The sequence below is a fragment of the Odontesthes bonariensis genome, chromosome 5 (genome assembly GCF_027942865.1).
Source record: "Odontesthes bonariensis isolate fOdoBon6 chromosome 5, fOdoBon6.hap1, whole genome shotgun sequence".
Taxonomy (NCBI): Eukaryota; Metazoa; Chordata; class Actinopteri; order Atheriniformes; family Atherinopsidae; genus Odontesthes; species Odontesthes bonariensis.
The window spans coordinates 3151773-3168266 of record NC_134510.1 but is presented as its reverse complement, the minus strand read 5'-3'; the positions used below and the strand labels follow the sequence as shown (position 1 = coordinate 3168266).

The 16494-nt window shown below is 41.3% G+C and overlaps 1 protein-coding gene across 8 annotated transcripts in view; it reads left to right on the top strand.

Moving 5' to 3' along the window:
- adgrb1a (adhesion G protein-coupled receptor B1a) overlaps positions 1-16494 on the top strand; it is a 219380-nt gene that overhangs the window by 137418 nt on the left and 65468 nt on the right. For all 8 annotated transcript variants that reach the window (XM_075464672.1, XM_075464667.1, XM_075464670.1 and 5 more), the window contains 3 exons: positions 2251-2326; positions 4461-4563; positions 4667-4710. In XM_075464672.1, the coding sequence (XP_075320787.1) occupies positions 2251-2326; positions 4461-4563; positions 4667-4710 (223 nt within the window). The remainder of the gene's footprint in view (positions 1-2250; positions 2327-4460; positions 4564-4666; positions 4711-16494) is intronic.

Sequence of the window (16494 nt, the reverse complement as noted above, 5' to 3'; positions counted from 1 at the left end):
CCATTCTACTTTTAGAAACTCTGGGAACCTCAAGTAAACCTGCAGTTTGGGAACGAAGTGCTCTGTTAGGAAAATATCTTACAATGAGATCTTTAAGATATGATGGAGCTCGGTCATTAAGAGCTTTATATGTGAGGAGAAGAATCTTAAATTCTATTCTGAATTTAACAGGGAGCCAATGAAGAGAAGCTAAAACTGGAGAAATATGATCTCTGCTGTTAGTTCTCATCAGAACTCTGGCTGCAGCATTTTGGATCAACTGAAGGCTTTTCAGAGAATATGTGGGACAGCCCAATAATAAAGAATTACAGTAGTCCAATCTTGAAGGTAACAAATGCATGAATTAGTTTTTCTGCATCACTCTGAGACAAGATGTTCCTGATTTTAACAATATTACGAAGGTGAAAGAAGGCAGTCCTAGAAACCTGTTTTATATGCGAGTCAAATGATAAGTTCTGGTCAAAAATAACTCCAAGGTTCCTCACTGTAGAACTAGAAGCCAAGGAAATACTGTCTAGAGTAACTATATAGCTAGACAATTTCTCCCTGAAACGCATCAGGTCCAAAGATAACGACTTAAGTTTTGTCTGAATTTAGAAGCAGACAGTTCTTAGTCATCCAGGTCTTTATGTCTTTAAGACATGCTTGTAGTCTGACCAACCTATTGGGTTCATCTGGTTTTATAGATAAGTACAGCTGAGTATCATCAGCATAGCAATGGAAATTTATGCCATGCTGTCTAATAATGTTACCTAATGGAAGCATGTATAAAGTGAAAAGAATCGGTCCAAGCACAGAACCCTGAGGAACTCCATGACTTACTCTGGTGTGTGAGGAAGATTCTTCATTTACAAGAACAAACTGAAATCTATCAGATAAATATGACTTAAACCAGCCTAATGCAGTTCCTTTAATCCCAATAACATGTTCAAGTCTGTGTAATAAGATACTGTGATCGACCGTATCAAATGCAGCACTGAGATCCAACAGGACAAGCACAGACACAAGTCCGCTATCAGAGGCTAAGAGGAGATCATTGGTAACTTTCAGCAGTGCAGTTTCTGTGCTATGATGCACTCTGAATCCTGACTGAAACTCTTCAAACAGATTATTTCTGTGGAAATGATCACAAAGCTGAGCTGCAACTATTTTTTCAAGAACTTTAGACATAAAAGGGAGATTGGATATAGGTCTATAATGAGCCAACACTTCTGAATCAAGAGTAGGTTTTTTAAGTAAAGGTTTAATTACAGCAACCTTAAAAGTCTGAGGTACATATCCTGTCAACAAAGACAGATTGATCAAATCCAATATGGAAGTGTCAATTAATGGGAAAACCTCCTTGAACAGTCTGGTTGGGATTGGGTCTAAAACACAAGTTGATGGTTTAGAAGAGACTATTGCTGTTGTCACACTTGTAAATTGTCAAAAAAAACTAACTGTGTCCATCACATAGTGTGACTGCATGTAATGCGAGGTGAGCGGACCTCTGGGACCTGTGCTATGAAAGCACACCTGTTCCAGTCAGCCTCTTACAGTAAATATGAACACATTAGAACAAGGGTCATACCCGTGTTTGTTTCTCCTGTTTTGATACAGGAATGAGGGACAAACCCAGAAATAATTCAAAAGTTGTAATTTCCCTTTGAGATGAATAAAACATTTTGAACTGAATCGAATTTCATTTTTAGGCTATTTTTGGATGTTGGTGGAAGCCCCTAATGTCTTTGGGCCATAAAATGACATACATTCATGTGCAGAAGCAGAGAGATTTTCTTTATTCTCTGCTGTTCAAATGCAGTCCAGTGACCCATGGGATCATTTCAGAATGAAACAATAATCAAAGACAAACTGTGTACTGATGTGCGTTTGTATTTAGAATGTTCAGATTGAAAGAAAAAGGTGTTTTTACTTTGGACATTTGGTATCTGTTAATGTCGGCATGTTCCCAGAAGATGTTCTGAGTTTACAGTTGTGTGTGTGTGTGTGTGTGTGTGTGTGACTGTACAGCAGGATTAGAGACAGTGTTTATAGCTGAATAGTCATGTAGGCCAGTTCCAGTGTACAGAGCTCTTGGGGGCTGGAGGAATGGCGGCAGCACGGCTGACCTGTATTCTCCTGTATCGCAGACCACTGCTCTCACAGTGGAAGCATCCAGTCTCTGTGAACACTGGATGCTTCCACAGTGTCGTGTTTGACTTTGACCTGCCGGCTCAGTGTGTCCGTAACTTTCTTTCTTCTCTAACACAGATGCAGACGACTCCTCGACTTTTGTGGCCGGCATCATTCTGTACAGAAACCTGGGCAGCATCCTGACTCTGCAGAGGTAAGACAGATGGAAATTATTTGCTGCCAACAAAACAAAGCGGGGGACGTTCCTGATAAAGAAACCAAATGTACACAACAGAACTTTGTGTGACACACTGATGCTAATATTATCTGGTCCCAGAACATCATTTCAGATGTTAGCTGTTGTACAGATCTGTACTCGCCATCTCTATTTCTAACATTTTTTTCGTCCAAATGGTTGTAGTCACTTGCTCTGCCAAGGTCGGTTGGTCCATATAAATCAACAGCTGTAAATCCTACATTCAAGAAATGTGGTATGGAGGATTTTTTCCGTTAGCACAACGAACAGCAGATTTATTTTTGTGGCTAAAAGGGATAGTTTGAACAAGTCTTCTGAGTGTCAAAGCTAATTTCATGTGCCCACATAAACACTGAAATGGGTTAATGTCAACCTCTGAATTATTACAACAAACCAGTGAAAGTATTTCACAAGTGGAAACTTTGTAGCTGTTTCCTCTTTGTGTGTCCTCCTGATTGCATTTCCTTCCTGTGAAGAGGCCTCTTAATTCCATAAATTTTATTTATATAGCGCCAAATACAACAAATGTCATCTCAAGGCACTTAAATAGTATAGTCCAATTCAAGCCAATTGGAATTCATTTATAATACAGTCTTAAGTTACTTAGGTTACTGTGGTCATCTGCCAATCAGAAGATGAGCTGTTGGATTCCTGACATCTCCAGTTTCCATCTTGGAGCATCGTTGGAAACAGACATCCCGCATGCTTCTGGTGTGTTCATCAGTGTGTGTATGATAGGGAAAAAACACACAGCAAAGGCTGAAAACAGGCTTTATAGACAAAGAAGTGAGCGCTGTGTGAGAGGAGGAATGGGATTTGTCGCACTTTGAGTGGTCAACAAGATAAAAAAAAGCGTTCCATAAACACCATCCATTTATTTGTGAAAAATCAAAAGGGGTCACAGTTTGACATTGTTTTACATTCAAAAAATTTGTTCAAATTTTTGGATGATTAAGAATTTCTCCACTCAAGAAGAAAATCAATGGAAGGCCACATAATCAAACAAAGAGATTCGTTTTGGTGAACAGTTTGATCACATTGATGACACATAAACAGACAATAATGCCAAACACAAAGGAACAGAACATGGCTGTCTGCTATGCCACTGAAGTAACACAGCATAATTAAGACTGCATGAAAACAGGACAGTGAGGCAGACTCTAACATTGTTGCAAACTGCTGGATCGTTGCTATTCTTATCATTTTTCTATAATGTTGCCAGGATTTCCTGTTATATTTCTTTTATTGTTTTCCTCCTTGATCCGTCTCTTTCTGCATTTGGTGCCCCTCTCAAGGAAAATGAGATGAGTCTGAGGAAAGAGACCAGATGACACAAAGGTTTAAATTGACAGATTGTGTTTTGGAAAGCTGAGAAATTGATTGTGCTCAGAGGACACAGTGATGATTTGAGTTACCAGGAAACAGCAAATGAGCTTCTGACATTATTTGGCCACCTGGAAGCTTTTGGAGCTGGTGCTTCCTGCAGCAATTCATTTTTCTTCTGCATGATTGATAGTACATATGAAAAGTAGAAGATGGAACGCATACTAAGCAGGCAGGAGGAGCCAAAATTGCTAATAATTGTCTTTTTTTTTTAAAGAAGACAGCAAACACGCAGAAAAATCCCAGTGAGCTTATATTAGGCGCCTGTCACTCTGAACAAAACAGAAAACAAAATGGGGGATTATTGAAGAGTTATTCAGCTTTTCAATGAATGAATGCTGATTAGAATCCATGGAAGACATGATAAAAATTACCCTTTTCCCTAAATGATCAGAATTACGCTGCTCAGTCTCATGAAACTTTGTGAAATTGTTAAAATATATATATTTTAATTTTTTCATGTGGACATGTGTAAATACAATCAAGTTGTCACAAAAGGATGCTTAAGCATTAAAAACAACATAGTTAGGTTTAAGCCACAAGAGTACGTGCTTCATACATTTTTAAGATTAGGACAACATGGTGGCGGTATTACAGACGCTCTCATACCTAATCACATACCAAAATGCTTACCCGTCACAAAATATTCTACAGACAGGAAAGTAGCCACCTATTTGAATGCACTACTTTTATTTATTTTTTCTTTTAGGAACAGCACCGTCCTCAACTCCAAGGTTTTGTCAGTGACCATCAAGCCCACCCCTGCTTCCCTCTCGGCTCCTGTTGTGGTTGAGTTCTCTCATCTGTACAACGTCAGTGGAGAACTAACTGTCCAAAAGCAATTCTAATATCAAGTAACTGTAATACCATGTCTGTTCTGATGACCATATCATTTTTTCTTCTCCGACCTCTTAGGGCACCACCAACCAGACCTGTATAACCTGGGATGAGAGTGACAGGTAACCATCACTCTATTCTTCTTTGCCATCTTTGAATCTCAGCTGGGGTACTCCTCCCTGGCTTCTTTCAAAAGTCCAAAAGGTTCCTAGGTTCATTGGTGACTCTAAACGTTTTTTAACCCCTTAACGCCTGAATTTATATAGCTGTATATAAAAAAAAATGTTTAGTGTGTGTTTTAGCCTTTAAGTAGATGGTAAATAATGCTGAGGTTATTAATTTCACTTTTGCACAAAAAATAAATAGAAATTTTGGTATGTTGCTTATTTGCAACACCAGGCATAATGGTCAATAATAAGATAACAACAACACAGTAATATAACAGTGAAAAAACAATTTTTATTTTTTTATTTTTTTATTCACCTTTTTTTTTTTTTTTACATATTTATTTATATAAATCTGCAACAGGAAATAAGTCCGTCACTTTGCGGTCGTAGTGAATATGGACTTACAGGCATTGGGGGAATAAAGATGCTATCGCAGCTGGTTGGTTGAGTCAAACGGTTTGTAGCATATATGCGGCAATAGGCGTTAAGGGGTTAAAGGATTTTTTAAAGGATTTTGGGCCCATGTGGACTTCATTGTGGTGTTGCTTGTCATAAATTGGGCTGCTGGGTGGGGGCTGCAGGGGGAGGTGACATGCGTCAAGAGGCCCCGAGCCAGGACTTCAGCCTCTCCACATGGGGCGTCCACTCATCAAGTGGGGGCTTCTGAACTGACAGTAGGAGTGAGTGTGAGCATGCATGGTTGTTGGTCTCTGTGGTGGACTTGTGACCTGTCCAGGGTGTCCCATGCCTCTCCTCTGGCAGATGAGAGTAGGCTCCACCCTATGACCCTGGGTTGGATGAAGTGGGAGGATTTTCTACATTTAAAGTGTCAGTATATCATGAGTTCTATCTTAATCCAGCAGTAATGTTGGTTATGTGATGATCCAATCAGAGAGCCCTGCGTTTAGGTGGGATTCCATGCTCATGTGTTCTGAGATGTGGCTGCCAACCTTTCTGCGTGTGCAATGCATGTTAAATGCATGGGAGTCTCCACCTCCACTGTACAGACCATCTTCTTTAGCTAAAAGGCCCTCAACAAAAAAAGAGGGATTAGCCAGATTCTTACTCCGTTTCAACCTAGAAAGAGGATGAAGGAGCTGCTTGTGGAGCTCTGAGGTCTAAGACAACAAAGCAAACAAATACATTTTATCACAGTCAATGTAAAGAAAATCTGCTCCATTCATCCCTTTATTATTATAAATAACCACAAGAGTTTTTTGGGACATCATCATGGATAAAAATGACTAATGTTCACTGTTTTTAAAACATGGTTTGTTTCAGGTCAGTTTATCTCACGGACAGCATTTGTAACTATACAAGAAATGGAAATATGAGTGGTGAAAGTGCTGGTATCATTGTGTGTTGTTCTCTGAGAGGACTTTTGGTCAGAGTGTTTCCAGCCTCAGTGTTTTTCATTGTGGCAAAGTCAGTAAACTGCTCCAAAGTGAAAGGTGCTGAGTGTGCCGGACAGCTCGGCTGCTCTTCTCTGGCGAGCCGGTGCAATCACTGCTATGGCACTGATGCAGCATATGGAAAATGAAGTGTCACTCAAAACATTCTGCCCCCCCCCCACACACACACACACCCACGCACACACACACACACACACACACACACACACACACAGAGCAACATGTGTAGGGAGCAGTCCGGAGTCCACTGGGAGAGGAAGAGGGAGTGCTGAGCTTGGAGGATTGTTAGAGGAAAATATATTTTTTTTGCATTTTGGGGAGATATTAAAAGGAATCAGTATCTTTTAACAAATGGTTGAGCTGTCACTTAATGGTAAAAAATCCTTTGAAAAAGTAATGGTATAATGTATGCTCACTTCCAGCATTAGATACTAAAGCCCCATTTCCACTATGCAGTCCGGTACGGGTCGGGTCAGAACGGTTCGCTGATTTCAGTGTTTCCATTACCACCAAAGCGTACCGGTCCCATGGAACCCGTTACCATGTCTGTAATCCTTCTGCTTGGGGTACCTGGCACACAGGACCGGTTCCAGGCTCTGCTCTCCGTTGTTGGTGAGGAGGCTGTGCAGCGGGAGCTCGATGCGCTGTGCCAAACCAAAAAGTTTTCCTGCTGAGAAATGGCAGAGAGTGGTTTCAACCGGACCGCGAGCCGGTGTGGCATTAAGCTGAAGAAGCTGGGAGGTGGTTCCAGATTATGGATGTTACGCAAATTACACAGTTTACTTCAACCAACACAGCATAGTCACAGAGAATTGGTAGAGTGGGACATTTAAGGATGAAATGATGGTTTGGATATAGGTTTGAAACTAAGACAGTGTAAGCATCTGCAAGCGATGAATGAAAAGGGAAAGAAAATGGTTAACATTTTGCAGCCTGATGGCAGTGTAGATTTGTACATTTGCATTTAAATGGATGCATGCACTGTTTCCAAGAAGAGTAGAACATTCATCACCTCATTCAGGGAATGAAGTGAAGTTTGGCTTGAAGAAAGATAATTTGACCAGAAAAGATAAAGAAACAAATCAGATAATGAGAGACAGAGTTCATCTTGGTTTGCAGTCATGTGACAGTATTGTCTAAGAAGCCTGTTGAATCGAAGATTTAGGGTAGAGAAAAGGCTCGTCCCTCGTTTTATTTGGATTTGCTCATTTTATTAAGGTTCAATGAATTAAGATAAGATGAGATAAGATTCGCCTTTATTGTCTCTACAGGAGAGAAATTTTGCGTGGGCATGAGAAGGTGTGATTTAAAATGAACGAACAAGACTCAGACACGAATTAGGTACCACAGGGGGAACACACAAGAAACATACAATATATGCTGAACAAGGAAACATGTAATAGATACATAGATACACTGTAGCCTAGTTTGCCTACAGCTATAGCCCCGCAGCAGACAACCATTTAGTGAACACAACCCTCCCTCTTGATCCTATCATCCCATCATCAGTAATTCTACCCCGTTTGGATATCCATTGCACATACCTCAAAATATAAAAATAAATATTATACATATGATGCTAAATAAAAATACAACCCCCCCCACACACACACACGCACATAAAATACTACCTAAGATTACAATAAATAACCTGACACATGCACCTAAGATTACAATAAATATCCATTGCACATACCTCCTAAATATATAAATAAATATTATTCAATTCAATTCAATTCAAATTCAAAAATACTTTATTTATCCCAGAGGGAAATTAAATGTTGATGTAGCTCAATTAAATCAAGGAGTTATTATAGATGCTGATGGCTGTGGGCAGGAATGATTTCCTGTAGCGGTCCGTTTTGCATCCAAACTGAAGAAGCCTTTGACTGAAGAGACTCTGTTTTCTGATAACAGTCTCATGGAGAGGATGTTCAGGGTTGTCCATAATTCTCTTGATTTTATGCAAAATCCTTGTTTGCATTATTGTCTCCAGAGGTTCCACAGTCGTCCCCAGAACAGAACCAGCCTTCCTTATCAGGTTGTTGAGTCTTTTTAGGTCCCTGGTTCTGATGCTGCTGCCCCAACAGATGACGCAAGAGGAAATGACGCTCTCAACAACAGACTTGTAGAATATCTGCAACATCTTGTTGCAAACCTTGAAGGACCTTAGCTTCCTCAAGAAGTACAGTCTGCTCTGTCCTTTCTTGTAGATGGCTTCACTGTTGTGTCTCCAGTCCAGTCTGTTGTCCACATGAACACCAAGGTATTTATATTCCTCAACCACCTCCACTTCTTCTCCCATGATGGAAACAGGGTTTGATCTGACCCTGTTTCTCCTGAAATCTACAATCATCTCCTTTATTTTGTTAACATTCAAGATGAGATGATTGTTCCCACACCATGCCACAAAGCGGTCCACCAGCTCTCTGTACTCAGCTTCTTGTCCATCTCTTATACACCCGACAACTGCAGTCATCTGAATATTTCTGTAGATGACAGGAGTCTGACTTGTACTGGAAGTCTGAAGTGTACAGAGTGAAAAGGAATGGTGAGAGTACAGTCCCCTGTGGTGCTCCTGTGCTGCTGATCACCTGGTTAGACACACAATTCTTCAGTCTGACAAACTGTGGACTGTTTGTCAGGTAGTCATTAATCCAGGTGATTGTTGAGGCCTCCACCTGAGTCTTCTGGAGTTTCAGACAAAGGAGATCAGACTGGATTGTGTTAAATGCACTGGAGAAATCAAAGAACACAATCCTCACAGTGCTGCCTGCTTTGTCCAGATGATAGTGGGTTTGTTGAAGCAGGTGTATGATAGCGTCTTCAACTCCAACTCCATGGCGATAAGCAAACTGCAGGGGGTCCTGATATGTGCTGGTTTGCTTACACAGGTGGGTCAACAGGAGTCTCTCCAGGACCTTCATGATGTGGGATGTCAGGGCAACAGGTCTGTAGTCATTGATGTCTGAAGGGTGAGTTTTCTTTGGTACCGGAACCAGACAGGATGTCTTCCACAACAGTGGTACCTTCTCTTGGGTCAAGCTAAGGTTGAAAAGGTGTTGCAGAATCCCACAGGCCTTCAGGACTCGGGGGCTGACAACATCTGGACCTGCAGCCTTGTTCCGGTTCAGTCTCTCCAACTGCCTCTTCACCTGACTTCTAGAAACAGAAAAGTGGGAGGGGGAGGCAAAGGGGACAGCAGCATCTCCTGATTGGGTTGAAGACAAACTAGTGGAAGCAGAAGAATCCATGACTGAGGTGGAGGTGGAGATGTTACAGGAAAGCTGTGGGTCAGAGGAGGGTGGGATGTCTCTTTGGCTGGGAACAGGAGGGGAGGATGGTGAGCTTGTTCCTGAACTGAACCTGTTGAAGAATGTGTTCAGCTCATTTGCTCTGTCCAGACTTCCATCCATCCGATCCTCCCTCTGCTTGAGGCCTGTGATCTTCTTCATTCCTGACCACACATCTCTGATATTGTTTTCTGCAGTTTACTCTCAAGCTTCTTTCTATACACCTTCTTGCTCTTTCTGATCTTGACTTTGAGCTGCTTCTGTATACTCCTCAGTAACTCCCTGTCTCGCTCCCTAAAGGCTCTTTTTTTCCTGTTCAGTAGTTCCTTTAGCTCAGTGGTGATCCAGGGTTTGTTATTAGGGAAGCATCTCACTGTTCTGGTGGGGATGGTGTTGTCCACACAGAAGTTTATATAGTCAGTCACACACTCAGTCATGGCATTAATGTCCTCTCCATGTGGCTTACAAAGAGAAATCCAATCTGTTGCATCAAAACAACCCTGTAAGGCTTCTTCAGCTTCTTGTGACCACTTTCTAACAGTCCTTTTTGTGACAGGTAGTCTCTGGACAAGGGGTGTATATGCTGAACAGAGAAAAACAAGGTTGTGATCTGATTTACCCAGGGGAGGTCTTGATTTGGAAATGTATGAATCCTTGACATGTGTGTAAAACAAATCCAATGTCTTGTTTTCTCTGGTAGAGCAGCTGACAAACTGTTGAAAAGTTGGCAGTGTAGCAGAGAGTGAGGCATGATTAAAATCACCAGATATTGCCACAAAAGAATTGGGGTGTTGTGTCTGTATCTTAGCAACAACGGAACTGATGACATCACATGCAGTGTCGGCAGCAGCTGAGGGTGGAATGTAAACAGCCACCAAAACAACACTGGTGAACTCTCTTGGCAAATAATATGGACGAAAACTTACTGCCAATAGTTCAATGTCAGGACTGCAGAGACGACTCTTCACAGTAACATGTCCTGGGTGACACCATCTGTTGTTGACAAGCACTGCCAATCCACCCCCTTTCCTTTTCCTGCTACTCTTTAAATCTTGATCTGCTCGTACAGTCAGGAAGCCCGGCAGAGAGACGCTGGAGTCGGGGATATGATCCTGCAGCCATGTCTCAGTAAAGCACATAATGCTACATTCCTGATATTCTTGCTGAGTCCTTGTCAAGGCTAGAAGTTCATCTAACTTGTTAGCTAACGATCTTACATTGCCCATGATGACGGATAGCAGAGATGGTTTGAACTTCTTCTTTCTTTCTCTCCTCTTTGCTCCTGCCTTGCATCCACGACGCCTCCTTTTCAATTCCAGTGGGATTTCTGGCTTCAGTTGTCGAATTATTTCTGCTTTTCCAATGTTAATCAGCTGCTCCCTTTTGTAAACCACCTTGTTGTGCATCATAACAAAAGAGCAAAATATACAAAAGTATTGGGAAAAATCAATCCAGCTGCACAGCATTCAAGGCAGGAAGGAACAGTTGTCCAAAAAATGCAATTTCTTCCAAGAAAAAACAGGAATGAAATTTAGAAAAAAACGAAAATCTCAATGTGAAGTACAGAGCTACTCCAACGTGCTGCCACCCTCAGCGGCGCATTCTAGAACAATATATACATATGATGCTAAAATAAAAATGCAAACACCCCCCCCCCCCCCCCCACACACACACACACACACACACATGCACTTAAAAATACTACCTAAGATTACAATAAAGAACCTTTATTGTATTAAGTGTAATTTAAATGAATAACTTCATAAGTCGCATCAATACAATCCTGTTTTATAAACCAAATATCTGCAGTTAGCTCTATGTGGCTATTTTCATTTTCTTCAACGCACTCTACATTTCTTAGACACCTTTCAAAAAAAGCTGAACAACTTGAGTTAAACCAGACAGCAAATGTTTATGCTTTGTGTGGCTTAACAGTGATTGAATAAAAAAACGAAGTACTGATTCAAATTCAGTGGACAACATTTGTTTTAAAAACCAAAATCCAGAATCCAGAATTTTAATAATGAAAGTGTGGACCTATTAAAGTGGAGCAGTAGAAATGGTTAATCAGCCAGCCTTTATAACATGGTGATATCTTTGACCTTGGTCAAAGATATTTTGTGGTCGAGGAAAGATATAGATATCTATATCTATGTGGAATAAGAATTGATCGGCGTGTTTCTCTCTGGAGTTGTGGCTCTAGCAAGCTGCATATTTGCAGCAGCACAGTCCTTGTTAATCGAAATCTTGATGTCAGCCATTCGTCTGTCTCCGCAAGGATATCTACACTGTCTCGGAACACATGCTCTCTTCCAAGAGCCTGACCCGCTAAGGCATCCAAAAGTAGCAATTCAGCCGCTGGTTACGCTTCCCATTGACCTTGTTATATACAGAGTCAAATTAACCTTCAATTAGTACATAATTTAAGTCAAACAGAATAATGTCAGCATCATTATGGGGTATAATGTATTTATTTCTGATATCTTCTAAGTAATTAAATATACAATAACAGCGGACTATTTTACGTGACTCCTGCCACAGGTCTGGATCACTCATAAATTCTGTTCGTACCTGAAATAAAACTCAAAATACGAAAAAATTGGTGAATGGGGCAAGTTCTCATCACTCGTACTCACGACTGAACAAATCTGTGTGTACAAACGGTTGTTGCATGAGGCCCAATGTCCTGTTGATGAGCCAGTTTCAGCCCAACTTTAGCTGTCGGACAGACGGCCTCACATCTGACTCTAGAACACTTTGGTATCCAGAGGAGTTGATGGTGGACTCAATGGCTGCAAGGTGCCCAGGTCCTGTGGCTGCAGAACCAGCCCAGATCATCAGCCCTCCACCGTCGTGCTTTACAGCTGGTGTGAGGTGTTTGTGCTGATATGCTGTGTTTGGTTTCCTCCAAACGTGCTGCTGTGCATTCTGAGCAAACATCTCCACTTTGGTCTGCTCTGTCCAAAGGAGTTTGGGCCTCATGAAATAACATTTTCGTATTTTTATTCTAAATTTCTCTCACTTTTTTCGTACGAAGGTCTCGTACGAACACGCCACGTCAGATTCAACAAACGCTCTTAACTTCGGAAAAAGTGTGCAAACGACCTGCGTAAATGATGAATGCCGCCCGTGCGTATTTAAGTGCACGTGCACGAGGATAGTAAATTTGTATACTCCACGCCCAAAATAATACCATATAAGGCTGTGCTTCCTGTCTCCTATGCCAGGAAGTGTTGAGTGTTGAGTCATGAGAATGGCATCAAGGTGCAAAAAGAACAACTTTAGGGGCTCTGAGACTGAAGTTCTGCTTTCAGAGATCCAGAAAGGAAAATCTGTCATTTTTAGCAGTGTCAGCAGTGGAATTACGGGACCTGCTAAAGCCAAGAAATGGGAAGTTATTACAAGTGCTGTTAATTCCGTGTCACCTGTAGTTCGTAATGTCACCGAAATAAAGAAGAAATGGTTTGATATGAAAATGGCTTAAAAAAACCATCTTGCCATGGCTAGGCGCTCGATGACTGCAACTAAAGCCGTGCAATAAGTTGCTGCCTCGTCATGATGGCTCTTTGATGGGGCGGTCCATGAGGGGGGTCTGCTGGCACCACACCTTCTGGTCTGCCTGGGCTGGTTCAGGTAGTAGGAGACCCTCGTTCATGGCAATATTGTGCAAATCTGGCATGCCTTTTCTGGGCTATAGAGCAGTTTGCCCCCCCCCCGCTGTATGGAGACACCCACCTGGCCTTCAGCTCAGTGCGCTCCACAGCAGCACGGGTGCTTTGATGCGTATATGTGTGCAGTCTATTGCTCCGATTATGTTTGGCAGTGCAGCCAAGGCATGAAAGTCCCTCTTAATTTGTACTTGTTGGACAGCGGCGTATGGGAATGTGATGCACCATGGGTGATAAACTGATGAGAGCTTTGATGACCAAGGGGAGCGCACGACTCACAGAGGACTGGGACACCCCCGATCTGTCTCCAATCTCCCTCTGAAAGGTTCCAGTGGCCAAAACTCTAAGGGTGGTGAGGACCTGGACGTGTGGTGGAATTGGGTTTGATCGGCGTGTTTCTCTCTGGAGTTGTGGCTCTAGCAAGCTGCATATTTGCAGCAGCACAGTCCTTGGCAATCTAAATCGCAATGTCAGCCATTCGTCTGTCTCCACATGGGTATCTACACGCTCTCTTCCAAGAGCCTGACACGCTAAGGCATCCAAAAGTAACAAGTCAGCTGCTGGTTATACTTCCCATTGACCTTGTTTTATACAGAGTCAAATTAACCTTCATAGTGCATAATTTAAGTCAAACAGAATAATGTCAGCATCATTATGGGGTATAATGTATATATTTATTTATGTTTGCTTCAAAGTAATTAAATATACAATCCATTAGTCAAGCAAACTTGATTGGAATAACAGCGGAATATTTTAGGAAACTCCTACAACAGCTCTGGATCACTGTAAATTCTGTTTGTACCTGAAAGAAAACATAAAATACGAAAAGGTTCTCTTAAATCACTCGTACGCACGATTTAAGAAAAAAATCTGTGCGTACGAACGGTTCTTGCACGAGGCCCATTGTTCCAGAAGTCTTGTGCTTTGTTCAGATGCAGCTTTGCAAACCTAAGCTGTGCTGCCATGTTCTTTTTAGAGAGAAGAGGCTTTCTCCTGCAGCCCTTCCAAACAAGCCAAACTTGTTCAGTCTTTCTCTAACTGCTGTCATGAACTTTAACCTTTAACATGCTAACTGAGGCCTGGAGAATCTGAGATGTAGCTCTTGGGTTTCTGACCTTGGGGTGACCTTGCTGGGACGTCCACTCCTGAGAAGATTGACAGCTGTCCTGAATGTTTTCCACTTTTGAATAATCTTTCTCTCTGAAGAATGATGAAATCCACATAGTTTGGAAATGGCCTTATAACCCTTCCCAGGTTGATGGGCAGCAATGATTGCTTATCTAAGGTCATTGCTGATGTCTTTCCTCCTTGGCATCGTGTTAACACACACCTGAATGCTGCAGAACTTCTGCTTCTATAGAGCTGCTCACACTGACTGATGATCAGTTAATCAGAGCATTGATCAGCAGCTCCTGGCTGCTGCTGACCCTCTTAGTTCCTATGGAAGTGTTTCTGCATTTTTTGCTTTTCTATTTATTTATTCTTTATTTGTTTTTAGTTAATAAATAATGACTTGCTGTAACTCTATGCAATGTGTTGATGTTTTGGTAGCTTTGGTACTGGTGGCATGGTGAAGTTCCACTGTTATGCTCATGATTTTTAGGGCTGGTGTAAAATCATTCTTATCATTCTAACTTATTTAACCAAGAAATATTTGCTTTTACTTACCTTAAATCAGGGTTCCACTGCACCATGGATCATAACTGCATAACTTCTGCAAAGAAAATTGATAAGAAAATATTCAACACTTCAATTCAACAGTTCAGTGTAACGTAGTTCTAATCTTTTAACACGTTTTAACATGCAGTACTTGAACATACTGATCACCTATGTAGAAAGTCAGTGCTGAGCCTCATCAAATAAGGATTTAGTTTTTTTTTTAAGATCTTAGCACTGAAACGGAGAATACTTTATTCACATGACATCTTTTGCCGATTGTGTTAGAAAGAAACTAATATTGGTGATGGAAACTCATCTCTCCTTCTATGTTTACAAGTTTCCTTAACCCATTGGCGCCTAAAGCACCTGCAAAAAAGGCTGCTCAATGCCTAAGCCAGTTTTTAGAAAAGGTCCCCAATGCCTGAGGGTTTTTTGAACTAAAAACAATTCATTGAAAACACCTAAGAAAAATTAAAAAAAATTTCGCTTGCTGGATTGTATTACTTTCTTTTTTTATCAATGTTGGACATTTGGTTCATGTAGTTTTGCTTTATGATTCAGGATAATACCCAATGCTGCTATTTATTATACTACTGTTACTATACTATAACTAAATCATAATCATAATATCAGCAATAATAATGAATGATAAAAAACCCTGCAATATATCTTGCATTGTGCAGTTATACTGCAAACTTCAGTGACACGACTTCTAAAACATCATAGTTGTCATACTGCAGTAATTCGCACCGGGCTCTCTTTTTTTTTTACATAAGGGCAACGCCACTCAAATAAGAATGAGAAGTCGTCAGAATGCAGCGCAAGAATAAATAATTACATCATGTCGAAACGATCTCGTGCCATCACTCGGGCTACATTTGTCTGATACAGCCACTTGCTCTGCCTCCAGTAATCCCGGCGAGTTGGTAGTTTGATTATTCCAAAAGTTAGGCAGAGACCGATGAAAGATTTCATCTCCTGCTTTGACACGGGGCTCCACTTCGAGTTGGATGGTGTGTGGCCGCGCCAACTCCGCATCACTTCCATCGCTGTCACAGTATGTCTCGTTAACCGCAGCCATTGTAGCCGAGCTGTCAAATTAGCTACAAACGCACTATTGCAGAACAGGCTAATCGAAAACACCCACCTCATGTATATTTGAACCAATTATTGTGCATTACATGCTGCATGCGTCTTGAAAATAATGATAAATGAACAATGTTGCGCTACGCAACAACCGGCGCGAGGGGCAATGTTGCGCTACGCAACATCCGGCGTCAATGGGTTAATGAATTTAGAATATTAGAGATTTCCAGCGACATAAAAGGCTAAGAATGATTCATTTTCAGATAACACATTACAATACAGTAGAAATGACTGGGGTTAGAAAGAAATTAACAGCAGAGTGATGAATTGTTATTTGCAAAGTTATTATTTTGACATCTTTCCTATTTCAGCCAATACAGTAAAACCTGGTAATGACACCGCTTTGAGTGGTTTCTCTTTTTTTCCACTTTAAGGTAATTTACTGCTGGTCTAATTTTATTGACCACAGTCTCCTCTTCGTTGTCACTGGAGTCTGGAAGCATGAGAGACAACGCAGAAAGTGAGAGAAAGTGACAGAGACAAAGCAAGGACAAAGAATCCAATCTTGTGGTGTTCGGGTTAGGGGTTGGGGGCTGAGGGAGGACATGTTCTCAGCTAAAT